The sequence below is a fragment of the Oncorhynchus nerka genome, linkage group LG19 (genome assembly GCF_034236695.1).
Source record: "Oncorhynchus nerka isolate Pitt River linkage group LG19, Oner_Uvic_2.0, whole genome shotgun sequence".
Classification (NCBI taxonomy): Eukaryota; Metazoa; Chordata; class Actinopteri; order Salmoniformes; family Salmonidae; genus Oncorhynchus; species Oncorhynchus nerka.
In genome coordinates, this window is record NC_088414.1 from 23,536,343 (window position 1) to 23,553,005 (window position 16,663).

The following is a 16,663-nucleotide window of genomic DNA, read 5'->3' on the forward strand; positions in this document are numbered from 1 at the left end:
CCTTGTCTTACCAGAGGCCACTGTTGTATCCTGCCGTAAAAGCTTAAAATCCACCAGCTGTACGCTAATCATGTCGGCGTTAAGCCACGACTCTGTGAAACATAAGATATTTCAGTTTATAATGTCCCTTTGGTAGGATATACGTGCTTGTAGTTCATCTATGTTATTATCGATTGATTGTACTTTGGCTAATAGGACCGATGGTAAAGGTAGATTACCCTCTTGGCGATGGATCCTTACAAGGCACCTGGACCGTCGTACATGATACCTCCATCTTTTCCTCCTGCGAATGACAGGAATGAGGGCCATGTCGGGTGTCTGGAGTAAATCCTTCCCGTTCGACTCGTTGAAGAAGAATTCCTCCAGTACGGGGTGAATAGTCGCTGTCCTGGCATCTGGCACTCACTAGGCCTCTCCTCACTAGCCCAATTATTCTTTGATGATACATTTGTCTCTTTTGCTCAGCTACAGGAAAAGTTCAACCTCCTCCAATCCCACTTTTTCCGCTATCTCCAGACTAGGAACTTTGTCAGAGCTAACACACCTCAATTTCCCCATAGGCCTGCGAATACAGCATCTTGGAGCTGAACAAGCTTCCTGGGGCGCAATTTCAGATGTATATGCAATCATTCATGACTTACAGAACCTTCTTTGGTGCCTTTTAAGACTCAATGGGAAAAGGATTTGGGGGAGGAACTTGGGGAAGACACCTGAGAATCTGTGCTGCACAGGGTGCATTCATCCTCTTTTAGCACTAGACACAGCCTCATTCAATTCAAGGTGGTTCACAGTATCCACTGGTCTGGGGCCAAACTTGGAAGAATATTCTCTGATTTTGATCCTACCTGTGTCAGATGTAAAATGGATGGCAGCTCCCCCATCTTATAAATATTGGGTGAGAGATGTGTTGTGCTCTCTGAAACGAGAAAAAATGATATTCAATTCACGTGGGAACCTCAAACTGTTTAATGAGGCTTGGGCTCCATTCGTCTTACTTTAAACAGTCCATCCTCTGATGGCATTCCTATTAAAACCAAAATAAGTCTGTATTTGACCCCCTTGTGGGTTGGATGAGCATTTCTTTGTGTTTTTTCTGGATGGTCGGTCTGTGGCCATGACGGACAGTGAGTGGTTGCATTTCTCCACTCCTATCCCTTGACTGTATACAGGAACAATAGTGAGGCGTTTGCTCTGTACCTGTACTATAGATTGCCCTTTAACCTTTGTAGCCTTCTGCCTGGTGTGTTTAACTTGTCAAAAGTATGGTATCTTTAAACTATTTTTTAAAAATGTATTATTTGTATTTTTTTCTAGTTGAGTATATGATTTATATTGCTTTGTGTTGTCTCGTCTGTGTGTGTGTAAAACTTAAATAATTAAAAACTTATAATTTAAAAGAGCACATGTTCAACTTAATCAAAAATGTTATTTTCCATCTCAGGAGGTTAAATAAAAATGACTATAGTAAGCGCATATTACGTAACAAATAAAGCAAGCGTTGACGATTTCATCTTAAATCAGCCATAGTGCCTTGGGAAAGTATTCAGACCCCTTGACTTTTCCCACATTTTGTTAGGTTACAGCCTTATTCTAAAATTGATTGAATTGTTTTTATCCCCTCATCAATCTACACACAATAGCCCATAATGACACAGCACATTTTTGGTAATTTATTAAAAATAAACCAGTTACATAAGTATTCAAACCCTTTACTCAATACTTTGTTGAAGTACCTTTGGCAGCAATTACAGTCTCAAGTCTTCTTGTGTATGACACTTCAAGCATGGCACACCTCTATTTGGGGAGTTTCTCCCATTCTTCTCTGCAGTTCCTCTCAAGCTCTGTCAGTTTGGATGGGGAGCGTAGCTGCACAACTATTTTCAGGCCTCTCCAGATATGTTCGATTGGGTTCAATCGACAGCCAAGCGGGCTGTCATGTGCCTTTTACTGAGGAGTGGCTTCCATCTGGTCACTCTACCATAAAGGCCTGATTGGTGGAGTGCTGCAGAGATGGTTGTCCTTCTGGAAGGTTCTCCCATCTCCACAGAGGAACTCTAGAGCTCTGTCAGAGTGACCATCGGGTTCCTGCTCACCTCCCTGACCAAGGCCCTTCTCCCCTGATTGCTCGGTTTGGCCGGGTAGCCAGCTCTAGGAAGAGTATTGATGGTTCCAAACTTCATCCATTTAAGAATGATGGAGGCCACCGTGTTCTTGGGGATCTTCAGTGCTGCAGAAATGTTTTGGTACCCTTCCCCAGATCTGTGCCTCGACACAATTCTGTCTCGGAGCTCTACAGACAATTCATTCGACTTCATGGCTTGGTTTTTGCTCTGACATGCACTGTCAACTGTGGGACCTGATATAGACAGGTGTGCACATTTCCAAATCATGTCCAATAAGTAGCCACCCTTTGCCTTGATGACAGCTTTGCACACACTTGGCATTCTCTCAAACAGCTTCACCTGGAAATGCTTTCCTAACATTCTTGAAGGAGTTCCCACATATGCTGAGCACATGTTGGCTGCTTTCCCTTCACTCTGCGTTCTAACTCACCCCAAACCATCTCAATTGGGTTGAGGTCAGGTGATTTTGGAGGCCAGGTCATCTGATGCAGCACCATCACTATCCATCTTGGTCAAATAGCACTTACACAGTCTGGAAGTGTGTTGGGGCATTGTCCTGTTGAAAAACAAATTATAGTCCCGCTAAGCACAAACCAGTTGGGATGGTGTATCGCTGCAGAATGCTGTGGTAGCCATGCTGGATAAGTGTGCCTTGAATTCTAAATCAAATCACTGACAGTGTAACCAGCAAAGCCCCCCTACACCATCACACCTCTTCCCCCGTGCTTCACTGTGGGAACCACACATGCGGAGATCATCCGTTTAACTACTTGGCATCTCACAAAGACACAACGGCTGGAATCAAAAATCGCAAGTTTCGACTCATCAGACGACAGGATAGATTTCAACCACTCTAATATCCATTATAGAGGTCGACCGGTTAATCGGAATGGCCGATTAATTAAGGCCGATTTCAAGTTTTCATAACAATTGGAAATCAGTATTTTTGGGCGCAGATTATTATTTTATACCTTTATTTAACTAGGCAAGTCAGTTAAGAACACATTCTTAATTTCAATGACGGCCTAGGAACGGTGGGTTAACTGCCTTGTTCAGGAGCAGAATGACAGATTTTCACATTGTCAGCTCGGGAGATACAAACTTGCAACCTTACAGTAAACTAGTCCAACACTCTAACCACCTGCCTCTCATTGCACACCACGAGGAGCCTGCCTGTTACGCGAATGCAGTAGAAGCCAAGGTAAGTTGCTAGCTAGCATTAAACTTACCTTATAAAAAACAATCATAATCACTAGTTATAACTACACATGGTTGATGATATTACTAGTTTATCTAGCGTGTCCTGCGTTGCAAATAATCAATGCAACGCTTGGGGATGATTTAACAAAAGCGAATTTGTACCTAACTATAAACACCAATGCCTTTCTTAAAATCAATACACAGAAGTATATATTTTTAAACCTGCATATTTAGCTAAAAGAAATCCAGGTTAGCAGGCAATATTAACCAGGTAAAATTGTCACTTCCCTTGCGCTGTCGCAGAGTCAGGGTATATGCAACAGTTTGGGCAGCCTGGCTCATTGCGAACTAATTTGCCAGAATTTTACGTAATTGAAGGTTGTGCAATGTAACAACAATATTTAGATTTAGGGATGCCACCAGTTAGATAAAATACAGAACAGTTCCGTATTTCACTGAAATAATAAACGTTTTGTTTTTGAAATGATAGTTTCTGGATTCGACCATATTAATGACCAAAGGCTCGTATTTCTGTGTGGTTTTGTTATAATTAAGTCTGATTTGATAGAGCAGTCTGACTGAGCGATGGTAGGCAGCAGCAGGCTCATAAGCATTAATTCAAACAGCACTTTCATACGTTTTTCCAGCAGCTCTTCGCAAGCACAGCACTGTTTATGACTTCAAGCCTAATAACTGGTGTAACCGATGTGAATTGGCTAGCAAGTTAGTGAGATGCGCGCTAATAGCGTTTCAAATGTCACTCGCTCTGAGACTTGGAGTAGTTATTCCCCTTGCTCTGCAAGGGCCACCGCTTTTGTGGAGCGATGGGTAACGCTGCTTCGAGTGTGGCTGTTGTCGATGTGTTCCTGGTTCGAGCCCAGGTAGGGTCGAGGAGAGGGACGGAAGCTATACTGTTACAGTGGCAATACTATAGTGCCTATAAGAACATCCAATAGTCAAAGGTATATGAAATACAAATGGTATAGAGAGAAATAGTCCTATAAATAGTCCTATAAATACTATAATAACTACAACCTAAAACCTCTTACCTTGGAATATTGAAGTCTCATGTTAAAAGGAACCACCAACTTTCATATGTTCTCATGTTCTGAGCAAGGAACCCAAACGTTAGCTTTTTTACATGGCACATATTGCACTTTTCCTTCTCCAACACTTTGTTTTTGCATTATTTAAACCAAATTGAACATGTTTCATTATTTATTTGAGGCTAAATGGATGTTTATTGATGTTTTATATTAAGTTAAAATAAGTGTTCATTCAGTATTGTTGTAAATGTCATTATTATAAATAAAAACCGGCCGATTAATCGGTATCGGCTTTTTTGGTCCTCCAATAATCGGTATCGGCGTTGAAATATCATAATAGGTCGACCTCTAACCTGTACTGACCTCACCTTCTGGATGGTAGCGGTGTGAACAGGCAGTGGCTCGGATGGTTGATGTCCTTGATAATCTTTTTGGCCTTCCTGTGACATCGGGTGCTGTAGGCCTCATGGAGGGCAGGTAGTTTGCCCACGGTGATGCATTGTGCAGACCGCACCACCCTCTTGAGAGCCTTGCGGTTGAAGGTGGTGCAGTTGCCATACCAGGCTGTGATACAGCCCAACAGGATGCTCTTGATTGTGGATCTGTAAAAGTTTGTCAGGGTTTTGGGTGACAAGCCAAATTTCTTCAGCCTAAGAATTTAGGTAGACTTGTTCTCAAATTTGCTTTGTTAAAATCCCCATCTACAATAAATGCAGCCTCTGCATGTATTGTTTCCAGTTTGCATATAGTCCAGTGAAGTTCCTTGAGGGCCGTCTTGGTGTCTGCTTGAGGGGGAATGTACACAGCTGTGACTATAACTGATGAGAATTATCTTGGTAGGTAAAATGGCCAGAACTTGATTGTAAGGAATTATAGATCGGCTGAACAGGACATGAGTTCCTGTATGTTTTCATGATTACACCATGAGTTGTTAATCATAAAGCACCCCCCCCCCCCGTACGAGACAACTCAAATGCTTAATCCATTAATACCAAAATAATGGAATTCATTGCCCTTGGCAATCAACCGTTCTCTGTTGTGGGTGATGTTGGTTTTCGCCGACTGTACCGGTGCTCGACCACACTACCAAGTGCGCTATTTTTAAGATGTTGCCCTACCGGAGTTACACAGTAATAGCGTCACTGCTATTAGCTTCACAACATACATACGATGGAATGCCATTTGGGTCTTTGTGTGTCAAAAAACATACAGTAGCACTGTCAAAGCTGTACAAAAAAGTCTGCAAACAAGCAAACACCGGCCACAAACGATGTGTTTACAATATCGCGTTGGTAATTAAGCATAATTTGTTTGACCGCAATGTCTGGGGTAGCTATCTTTAGCTTAGTACCTAGCTAGCACCCATACAATCAGCCTGAAAACAATGACCAGTAGAACCTGCAGTCATTTTCATTCAATCTTAGCAATGATTTAGGAATCCTTGTAAGTATTAGCTAGGTTGCCACTTGTTGTTTGCCTATTGAAATTGAACTTCAGTTCATGAAAATAAATAGCTAGTCAGCAACTTAACCCTGTTGCCAAAAGCAACATTATAAGCAGCCAGCTATCTGGCTAGTGAGGCTCGACCACACCAGGTTGTTTTGTGAAGCTAGCCACAATAAGGATTAGGAACAGTAGTGGAAATTGCTGTTTACCTTCAAAATAAAAGTATGGCATTGACAGTAATACAAATAGTAGAATGCCATATGCCATACTTTTATTTTGAAGGCTAACCTGCAAAGTCCACTATTGTGGATAATCATTATTGTGGCTAGCTTCACATAGATGGGTCCGACCACCATTAAATCAAATAAGAACTGTCTTATAAATTAGGGTTATTTTAGATGATGACACCTAGCTATATAGTTAGCTAGCTAATAGTTAGATAGCCAACATATTGTGTATCTTTTTTGACACGCAAAGACCCAAACTGCATTCCAAAGAAATCATGGTTGAGAATGAAACAACTGAACAACGAAACAGCACAGCAAGTAAGTGAAAGAAATTGGTTTTGATTATGTTTTACTGGTAATCGGGACATAAATAACTTTTTGGTCAGTGTGGTGTGTGTGTAACCTTTATTTAACTAGGCAAGTCAGTTAAGAACAAATTCTTATTTACAATGATGGCCCGGACGATGTGATACAGCCTGGATTCGAACCAGGGACTATAGTGACGCCTCTTGCACTGAGAAGCAGTGCCTTAGACCACTGCGTCCAACTATTTAACTGTACTAAAATGCTTAAAAGGCCTCTATTGTTTTTGTTTTTTAAATTTATTGATTTTTTACCTTTTATTTAACTAGGCAAGTCAGTTAAAAACAAATTCTTATTTTCAATGTTGGCCTAGGAACAGTGGGTTACCTGCCTGTTCAGGGGCAGAACGACAGATTTGTACCTTGTCAGCTCGGGGGGGTTGAACTTGCAACCTTCCGGTTACTAGTCCAACGCTCTAACCACTAGGCTACCCTGCTGGTTTTTCTGGCAAGGAAAATATTGGATATCGGTATTGGGCAGAAATGTCATATCAGTGCATCACTAATACCAACAATACCTTGTCACAACATTACTAATGCATTAAGAAAATAAATTCCACATGAACTTTTAACAAGGCACACCTGTTAACTGAAATGCATTCCAGGTGAGTACCTCATGAAGCTGGTTGAGAGAATGCAAAGAGTGTGCAAAGCTGTCATCAAGGCAAAGGGTGGCTACTTTCAAGAATCTCAAATATAAAATATATTTTGATTTGTTTAACACGGTTTTGGTTACATGATTCCATGTGTTATTTCAGTTTCGATGTCTTCCCTATTATTCTACAATGTAAAAACAAAAAAGTTCAATAATCTTTCTTCTTTATCAAATAAATGTGTTTATTCATTCACAACTAGATTGTTGCTCGACCCAGCACAGGCAGTGTGATCCTCTGGTCTTCTGGTACCAGTGATGTGGGAAAGGATGCTAGGCTTAGCAGACACAGCTCAGAGGTGAGTGCAGTGTAGGTATGAAGAAAACAGAGAGACACAGATGTACTGCCAGTTCCTTAATTTGTTGGCTCTATTATGTTACAGCAATTAACACTTAAGAGTGAGACAGACAGACAGGACACAGTGACAACAGAGGAACAAAGACAGAAAAACACACTGATGTGGGTTGGTGTGGCTGTATTGCCAAGGCTGAATGTTGTTTTAAGCACTAGTCTGGAGAATATTGCATTGAGACATCTCTGTCCATAGATGCCACATATCAAGTTTCGTGCAAATAGGTAATTTGCTGCCTGAAGAGTTGCGTAAATTATTTTTCACTAAATTCAAAATGACGGAAAATCCATCGTGGCAGACCTTATGAGTCCCTGGGGCTCATTTGTTCCTTCTGAGGAGAGGGAGCCATGTACCGAATTTCATTACTTTAGGTCAAACAGGGTGAGGGGGGGCTTGACGTTTCAAACTTAGCATTTTCAATATCTTGTTATAGCACCATAATCTGCCAAATCAGTGTACTTTTGTAAATGCTGGATCTCTATGGCAAGACGCATCATTCGCCCAAGTTTTGTTTAAAAAAAAAACTGGGGTTATCGTGTGACGACTGTAAGAAAGAACACACAAACGAACGTACTGGGACAGATCCACAGTCCCCTCCCGGTTGTCATCGCCGGGGACAATAAAGATGGTGGGCTAGTACAGCATTGCACCAGTGTTGGAAAAATGATGGTTGGCATTATAAACTAGGCCTACATGGCAACTTCATTCCACAACAAGTGCAATAATGACCATGTTTTAATTTGCCCTCACCTTTTTGAACGACAATAAGACACCATACAAGATAGTATGATAGTCGTAAAACAATTTTGATGACATAAACAGGGATTGTCCTATTGTCCACTTTCAGAATGTTCTTTACCAGCCTTCCGATGTGTCTACTTCCCCTCCATCCCTTGGGCTCATGCCTCATTGCCTCCATTGGAATATCTGTGATTAATCCCCTGAAGAATGGCACAACTACCGGTCCTTAACAAGGACCTGTGTCCGCTCAACATACCTTTTATCCTTAAAAAGACACACATGGCTAAACAGCCAATGCCAAGGGACAAATGGCCATTTCCTCAAACCAGACAGGGCCCTGGGACACCAGAATCGAAGGGTCAGAATGGACTGTGTTCCACAAGACTCACTTATGACAGGAACACTGTTGCATGCAAAAGTCCTGGGATGTATTCGTTATGTCTTGCAAAGGAAACCATTTACCGTTTAAGAACCAACCAAATGGAATGAAATGACGAAGGAGCTACATGAACTTGTCCAATAGAAACTCTTGTTTTCATTACAAAACATTTTCCATTTGGAATAAAAAGATTGTTGCAAAACGAACATTTTTGCAAAAATCTGCGGAATGATTACACCCGATACCACCCAAGTGAAAATCACATTCACATAATCACACACATTTCCCCCCATGCTTGACTACACAGAGGCATCACAATGTAGACACACAGTCCATTTGAGAGCCACACTGTTTTATTTATTTTTATCCAACCCTTGGTTTAAATTAGCAGGAAAAATCAGTGAGACCACCTTCAACCCCAAAAGAAATGCAAAACAACAGTTAGTGCAGCACCTTGAAACATCTGAGAGCTGGGACTTGATGTTTTATTTATGGACAATAACTCCCCCTTGTGGTAAAATACAACAACAAAACTATAGTAGGTTGGCAAACTTGCATCAAGCTTAATATGATTTAGATGCACTATTGTAAAGTGGCTGTTCCACTGGATGTCTTAAGGTGAACGCACCAATTTGTAAGTCGCTCTGGATAAGAGCGTCTGCTAAATGACTTAAATGTAATGTAAATGTTAATATGACAAACAAGTATCTTTATTTCTAGTGTAGGAACACTTACAAAATATAAAATCACCCTCTAATATTCACAAAAGAAATAAGAGCATAAGAGTTTATATATTCAAGGTTGAGTAATACACATGGCAAAAATAAACCATTGAAAGTGTGTTTTATACAAAAGTATGTGGACACCCTTTCAAATGAGTGGATTCAGCTATTTAAGCCACATCCGTTGCTGACAGTTCTATTAAATTGAGCACACTTCCATGCACTCTCTATAGACAAACATTGGCAGTAGATTGGCCCATACTGAAGAGCTCAGTGACTTTCAAATGTGGCACCGTCATAGGATGCACTTTCCAACAACTCAAGTTTATCACATTTCTGCCCTGCTAGAGCTGCCCCAGTCAACTATAAGTGCTGTTATTGTGAAGTGGAAACTTCTAGGAGCAACAATGGCTCAGCTGTGAAGTTGTAAGCCACACAAGCTCACAGAATGGGATGGCCGAGTGCATAGTGCTGTAAAGTTTGGTGGAGGAGGAATAATGGTCTGGGGCGTTTTTTTATGGTTCGGGCTAAGCCCCTTAGATCCAGTAAAGGGAAATCTTAACGAAACAGCACACAACATTCTAGACAATTCTGCGCTTTCAACTTTGTGGCGACAGTTTGGGGAAGGCCCTTTCCTGTTTCAGCAGGACAATGCCCCTGTGCACAAAGCGAGGTCCATACAGAAATGGTTTTTCAAGATCGGCGTGGAAGAACTTGACTGACCAACAGAACCGTGTCTTCACCCCAATCGAACACCTTTGGGATGAATCGGAACGCAGACTGCGAGTCAGGCCTAATCGCCCAACATCAGTGCCCAACCTCACTAATGCTTGTGGCTGAATGGAAGCAAGTCCCTGCAGCAATGTTCTAACATCAAGTTTCCTTCCCAGAAGAGTGGAGGCTGTTATTGCATCAAAGGGAGGACCAACTCCATATTAAATGCCCATGATTTTGGAATAAGCTGTCCACATACTTTTGGCCTTGTTTATTTCTGAACCCGAGTTTCAAACAAACAAATCTGACAGTAACTGAAAAACCTGTCACCTGTTCATAACTTATATGGAAAAACTAACATTGTGCAAAATGTATGGCACCATAGAATCCAAGCAGAAAAACAAACAAAATCAGGACAAAAATGAGCTGGCTAGTGTATATGTTTGGATAGGGTTAATGTGCTTTCGCATTATCACGCCTTAAACCTGTTCAAGCTGCCCTAGTCTCTCCCCCAACGTGCCAGTCCTATACCCCCTTCCATCATCTTAGGGAAGCCAGAGTGCTCTTCCTGGCAGAGGTGCCACACCATGATGCACTGGTAGTTCCACAGTAGCAGCAGTGCCATGACTGTCAGGGCCACCATGATGAGGATGGCCAGGAGGATGCGCTGGCGAGAGCAGCAACTGGAGGGACTGGTAGTGCTGTCTTCTAACAGTCCTGCATAATGTCTCTCCAGGTCTTCAACCTTGGGTCTGGAGGTTGGAGGATGCCACAGCCATTGTTTGATCCATGAGACAGGGAGGCGATGGACAGTGGCTTCCCATGGACCTCCAGCCCTGATCCATGGCTCAGTCTCAGCCATCCTGACCCTTGTATAGATCTCACTTGAGAACTTAAGGCAAGCTGGACAAAAGACAATGGTAGTGTCATACTACTTCTTATTGATACTCTAGGCCTACTATTACTACAATTTGCCATTATGACATCAGTTTGTACTGTCATTTCTTTTAAACCCAGACATCAAAAAGTGTCTGGCTATGCAGTCTCAAGACTGAATCTGTGGGTGTTGATGTGAACTAGTACAGTAGATTCAGCAGTGAAGTAGTCTTCGAAAGTTAGGCCTACATACCCATATTCTGTCAATTATTTTTCTACACAGTAAGTCATCAAGCGGATATGGGCTAAATATTGGGACATGTTTGTTGTTGCAATTTGTTACTGTTTAAATACAAGAGAAGTAGTCTGTACAGTAACGGCACACAACCCTGCGGGTGAATACTGTAAATGACCGTCTACATATTTTACTGAAAAGTAAAAGCCCGGAGTTCGTCGAGCTTCTTACCTTACAAACTCCAGAACTCAGATGAGGTTCAGCTCCAAACAGGTGTGGACGGTTTTAACACGTCTAGGTATATTTCTCTATAAAATAGTCCCATATGATATACCTAACACTTAAAAAACTATTCACGACCCCTATCGCCTCTGAAGAAACAACAACAGTCAAAAACAAAACAAAAATACGTAAGCCACACCCAATTGGAAACCTTCTACCTGATGAGCAGGCGCGAGAACGTCCTGCTGTCCTAGCCTCCACCTCCGGGGTCGTCGCTAGTTACCACATCCACAAAATTATAAACCCCGCTTAATTCTACCATTTCTTCTTCAAATCTGATGTTAAACCTAACATTAACCACACTGCTAACCTTATGCCTAACCCTAACCTTAAATGAAGACCATAAAGCAAATTTGTGTTTTCATGCATTTTTACAATATAGTCAATATTGTAGTATGACCCAGCTTTGTGGCTGTGGTAACTAGTGGGAACCCAGTGTGGCCAACTTAGCGAATGTGTCGCTATATTTAGCGAGAATTCAGACCCCTTTAGTATTCAGACCCCTTTCTGGTGTTATTGGAGACGTGAAAGCACGTATCGTTCTTACTCTTCTCAACGAGCACCCCGGTCCCAAAGCACTCACAGGCGGTCCAGTCCTCGCATAGCAGTCCCTCCCAGCTTCAGTCAGAGCACTCCTCCGCGTCCAGACTGCAAATGAAGCCGCGGCTGACTGATCCCGCCCTGGTTTCCATTTTTTTATTTTTTATTAACCTGAGCATAATTTTCTCACATTGTCATTGACATTTTTTTCTATTGTCTCTTTTTGGTCCATTTAGATTGTTAATGTAGATTGTATTTTTTTTTTTATGTTAAAAATGTTATGGTTAAAACTGTTCATGTTTTAAGACCATGGTGCTTGCCTACGGAGCTGTGAGGGGAACGGCACCTCACTACCTCCAGGCTCTGATCAGGCCCTACACCCAAACAAGGGCACTGCGTTCATCCACCTCTGGCCTGCTCGCCTCCCTACCACTGAGGAAGTACAGTTCCCGCTCAGCCCAGTCAAAACTGTTCGCTGCTCTGGCCCCCCAATGGTGGAACAAACTCCCTCACGACGCCAGGACAGCGGAGTCAATCACCACCTTCCGGAGACACCTGAAACCCCACCTCTTTAAGGAATACCTAGGATAGGATAAAGTAATCCTCCCCCCCCCCCCCTTAAAAGACCTAGATGCACTATTGTAAAGTGGCTGTTCCACTGGATGTCATAAGGTGAAAGCACCAATTTGTAAGTCGCTCTGGATAAGAGCGTCTGCTAAATGACTTAAATGTAATGTAAAATGTACTGTGACTTGTTGTAGGCTCCCAAGTGGACCATAAGGTTAAAAACCAAACCAAATTAAGAAAACTAAACTAAAAAAACTCAATTAAAAAAACGTTTAAAAAACTGAGTAACTCCGCCAGTGTCTCTTTTGGGTCACTTTTGCCGGTCCCAAGCCCGGATAGAGGAGGAGGGTTGGAATTGTGACATAAAAAAAAAAGAACTGACAGAAGAAAGTTCATTTGTAGTTCTAAACATATTTAGGGTGTTTTTCATTCACTTTTTGTCCCTCCCACGACGTTATTCCTCTCACCTACAGCGTCCATCACAATTACATGCACATGGACAATTATGCAAATTAGGTGTTGACATCATTTAGCGATTTCTAGTGACTTCTAGGACAGCCAATAGCTACTTTCCTTACTGAGGAGCTGGCAACACTGAATCCACCTCCAGCCACTGAAAACGAAAGAGCTTGATTTAGCTTGCCCGCCTGCGGATTGGATGGGGTTCATGCAACATTAAAATACCTTAATATAAGGGGCCCAACTTTGGTTTTAGAAGTGGGGGGAACATAACTTTGCGAGGGGTCTGGCATCTAAAGCAAATTTCCTGCATTTCTACACAATCCAATATAACCAATGGCCCTTCTAGCCCTCTCTATTCAGAACAACTCAAATTAAGAAAAAATGCACCGTCATCAAGCTAGGTAAGAGATCATTGTTAAATATGTTTTTAAGTGATTGATAAGACTGAACTAGATAAAAAGTAATTCAATAATCAATATAGTGTTGCACTTTTAACTAATAGCCTAACAATCAAACACATTCTTTAAGATATCCTCTATATAAAATTTCTGCCAGACCGCCGAGCTAGCCTGAGCCACCTGCACCCCCAACAGTCTAGTCAATACCTAAACTCTCTCCCAAAACACATTTTTCTTCACCTTTTTTTTCTTTATTAAGGGAAAGGTTTAAAAACAAAAGTTTAAAAAACAATAAAAAAAAAAACATACAACTACACATGTAAATTAACACAGAGAAACAGCACATCCTCCATGCTGGGAAGGCTTTCCACCAGATGTTGGATCATTGCTGCGGGTCTTGCTTCCATTCAGCCACAAGAGCATTAGTGAGTTTGGGCACTGATGTTGGCGATTAGGCCTGGCTCAAAGTCGGCCTTCCAATTCATCCCAAAGGTGTTTGATGGGGTTGAGGTCAGAGCTCTGTGCAGGCCAGTCAAGTTCTTCCACACCGATCTCAACAAACCATTTCTTTATGAACCTTGCTTTGTGCACAGGGACATTGTCATGCTGAAACAGGAAAGGGCCTTCCCCAAACTTCTGTATACTTCCAGCCCTTCTTTGGACACTGTGTTAACAACCCTCCAGGCAAGCTTCAATGCCATACAACTCTCCTTCCGTGGCCTCCAATTGCTCTTAAATACAAGTAAAACTAAATGCATGCTCTTCAACCGATCGCTACCTGCACCTACCCGCCTGTCCAACATCACTACTCTGGATGGCTCTGACTTAGAATACGTGGACAACTACAAATACTTAGGTGTCTGGTTAGACTGTAAACTCTCCTTCCAGACCCATATCAAACATCTCCAATCCAAAGTTAAATCTAGAATTGGCTTCCTATTTCGCAACAAAGCATCCTTCACTCATGCTGCCAAACATACCCTTGTAAAACTGACCATCCTACCAATCCTCGACTTTGGCGATGTCATTTACAAAATAGCCTCCAATACCCTACTCAACCAATTGGATGCAGTCTATCACAGTGCAATCCGTTTTGTCACCAAAGCCCCATATACTACCCACCATTGCGACCTGTACGCTCTCGTTGGCTGGCCCTCGCTTCATACTCGTCGCCAAACCCACTGGCTCCATGTCATCTACAAGACCCTGCTAGGTAAAGTCCCCCTTATCTCAGCTCGCTGGTCACCATAGCATCTCCCACCTGTAGCACACGCGCCAGCAGGTATATCTATCTAGTCACCCCCAAAACCAATTCTTTCTTTGGCCGCCTCTCCTTCCAGTTCTCTGCTGCCAATGACTGGAACGAACTACAAAAATCTCTGAAACTGGAAACACTTATCTCCCTCACTAGCTTTAAGCACCAACTGTCAGAGCAGCTTACAGATTACTGCACCTGTACATAGCCCACCTATAATTTAGCCCAAACAACTACCTCTTTCCCAACTGTATTTAATTTATTTATTTATTTTGCTCCTTTGCACCCCATTATTTTTATTTCTACTTTGCACATTCTTCCATTGCAAAACTACCATTCCAGTGTTTTACTTGCTATATTGTATTTACTTTGCCACCATGGCCTTTTTTGCCTTTACCTCCCTTCTCACCTCATTTGCTCACATTGTATATAGACTTGTTTATACTGTATTATTGACTGTACGTTTGTTGTACTCCATGTGTAACTCTGTGTCGTTGTATCTGTCGAACTGCTTTGCTTTATCTTGGCCAGGTCACAATTGTAAATGAGAACTTGTTCTCAACTTGCCTACCTGGTTAAATAAAGGTGAAATAAAAAATAAAAATAAAAACTGTTGCCACAAAGTTGGAAGCACAGAATCGTCTAGAATGTCATTGTATGCTGTAGTGTTAAGATTTCCATTCACTAGAACTAAGGGGCCTAGCCCGAACCATGAAAAACAGCCCCAGGCCATTATTCCTCCTCCACCAAACTTTATAGCTGGCACTATGCATTGTGGCAGGCAGCGTTCTCCTGGCATCCGCCAAACCCAGATTTGTCCGTCGGACTGTCAGATGGTGAAGCGCGATTCATCACTCCAGATAATGTTTCCACTGCTCCAGAGTTCATTGGCGGCGAGCTTTACACCACTCCAGAAGAAGCATGGCATTGCACATGGTGGTCTTAGGCTTGTGTGCGGCTGCTCGGCCATGGAAACCCATTTCATGAAGCTCCCGATGAACAGTTTGTGTCCTGATGTTGCTTCCAGAGGCAGTTTCTGAGTCAATGTTATTCAGTTACACTTGCATATAGTACATTCTATTGATGGTCACAAACTGCAGGAATGTACACTGAATTCGGAAAGTATTCAGACCCCTTGACTTTTTCCACATTTTGTTATGTTACAGCCTTATTTTAAAATGTATTCAATTGTCCCCCCCCATCAATATACACACAATACCCAATAATTACAAAGTAAAAAAACGTTTTTAGAAATGTTTAAAAAAAAACAGAAATATTACATTTACATAAGTATTCAGACTCCTTACTGGGTACTTTGTTGAAACACCTTTGGCAGTGATTACAGCCCCAAGTCTTCTTGGGTATGACACTAAAAGCTTGGCACACCTGTATTTGGGGAGTTTCTCCCATTCTTTTCTGCAGATCCTCTCAGGGTCTGTCAGGTTGGATGGGGATTGTCGCTGCACAGCTATTTTCAGGCCTCTCCAGAGATGTTCGATTTGGTTCATGTCCGGGCTCTGGCTGGGCCACTCAAGGACATTCAGAGACTTGCCCCGAAGCCATTCCTACGTTCTCTTGGCTGTGTGCTTAGGGTCGATGTTCTGTTGGAAGGTGAACCTTTGCCCTAGTCTGAGGTCCAGGAGCACTCTGGAACAGGTTTTCATCAAGGATCTCTCTGTTCTTTACTCTTTTCATCTTTCCTTCGATCCTGACTAGTCTCCCAGTCCCTGCCGTTGAAAAACATCCCCACAGTATGATGCTGACACCACCATGCTTCACCATAGGGATGGTGCCAGGTTTCCTCCAGATGTGACACGTGGCATTCAGGTCAAATAGTTCAATCTTGGTTTCATCAGACCAGAAAATCTTGTTTCTCAGGGGTTGAGAGTCCTTTAGGTGCCTTTTGACAAACTCCAAGCGGGCTGTCATGTGCCTTTTACTGAAGAGTAGCTTCCACCTGTCCTGATTGGTGGAGTGATGCAGAGATGGTTGTCGATCTGGAAGGTCCTCCCATCTCCACAGAGGAACTCTGGAGCTCCGTCAGAGTGACCATCGGGTTCTTGGTCACCTCCTGACCAAGGCC

The 16,663-nt window shown here is 42.3% G+C and overlaps 1 protein-coding gene across 2 annotated transcripts in view; it reads right to left on the bottom strand.

The window, feature by feature from the left end:
* LOC115101214 (ectonucleoside triphosphate diphosphohydrolase 2-like) overlaps positions 1 to 11,528 on the bottom strand; it is a 51,101-nt gene extending 39,573 nt beyond the window's left edge. Inside the window, exon 1 of one of the 2 annotated variants that reach the window (XM_065004801.1) lies at positions 11,308 to 11,528. Coding sequence is in view for 1 of the 2 variants with exons in the window: in XM_065004800.1 (XP_064860872.1) it covers positions 846 to 881 (36 nt within the window). In the remaining variant the exon portion in view is untranslated. Of the gene's footprint in view, positions 1 to 845; positions 897 to 11,307 lie in introns of those variants that run through there. The other variant, XM_065004800.1, reaches the window with a different exon arrangement.
* Positions 11,529 to 16,663: the final 5,135 nt, after the last annotated feature.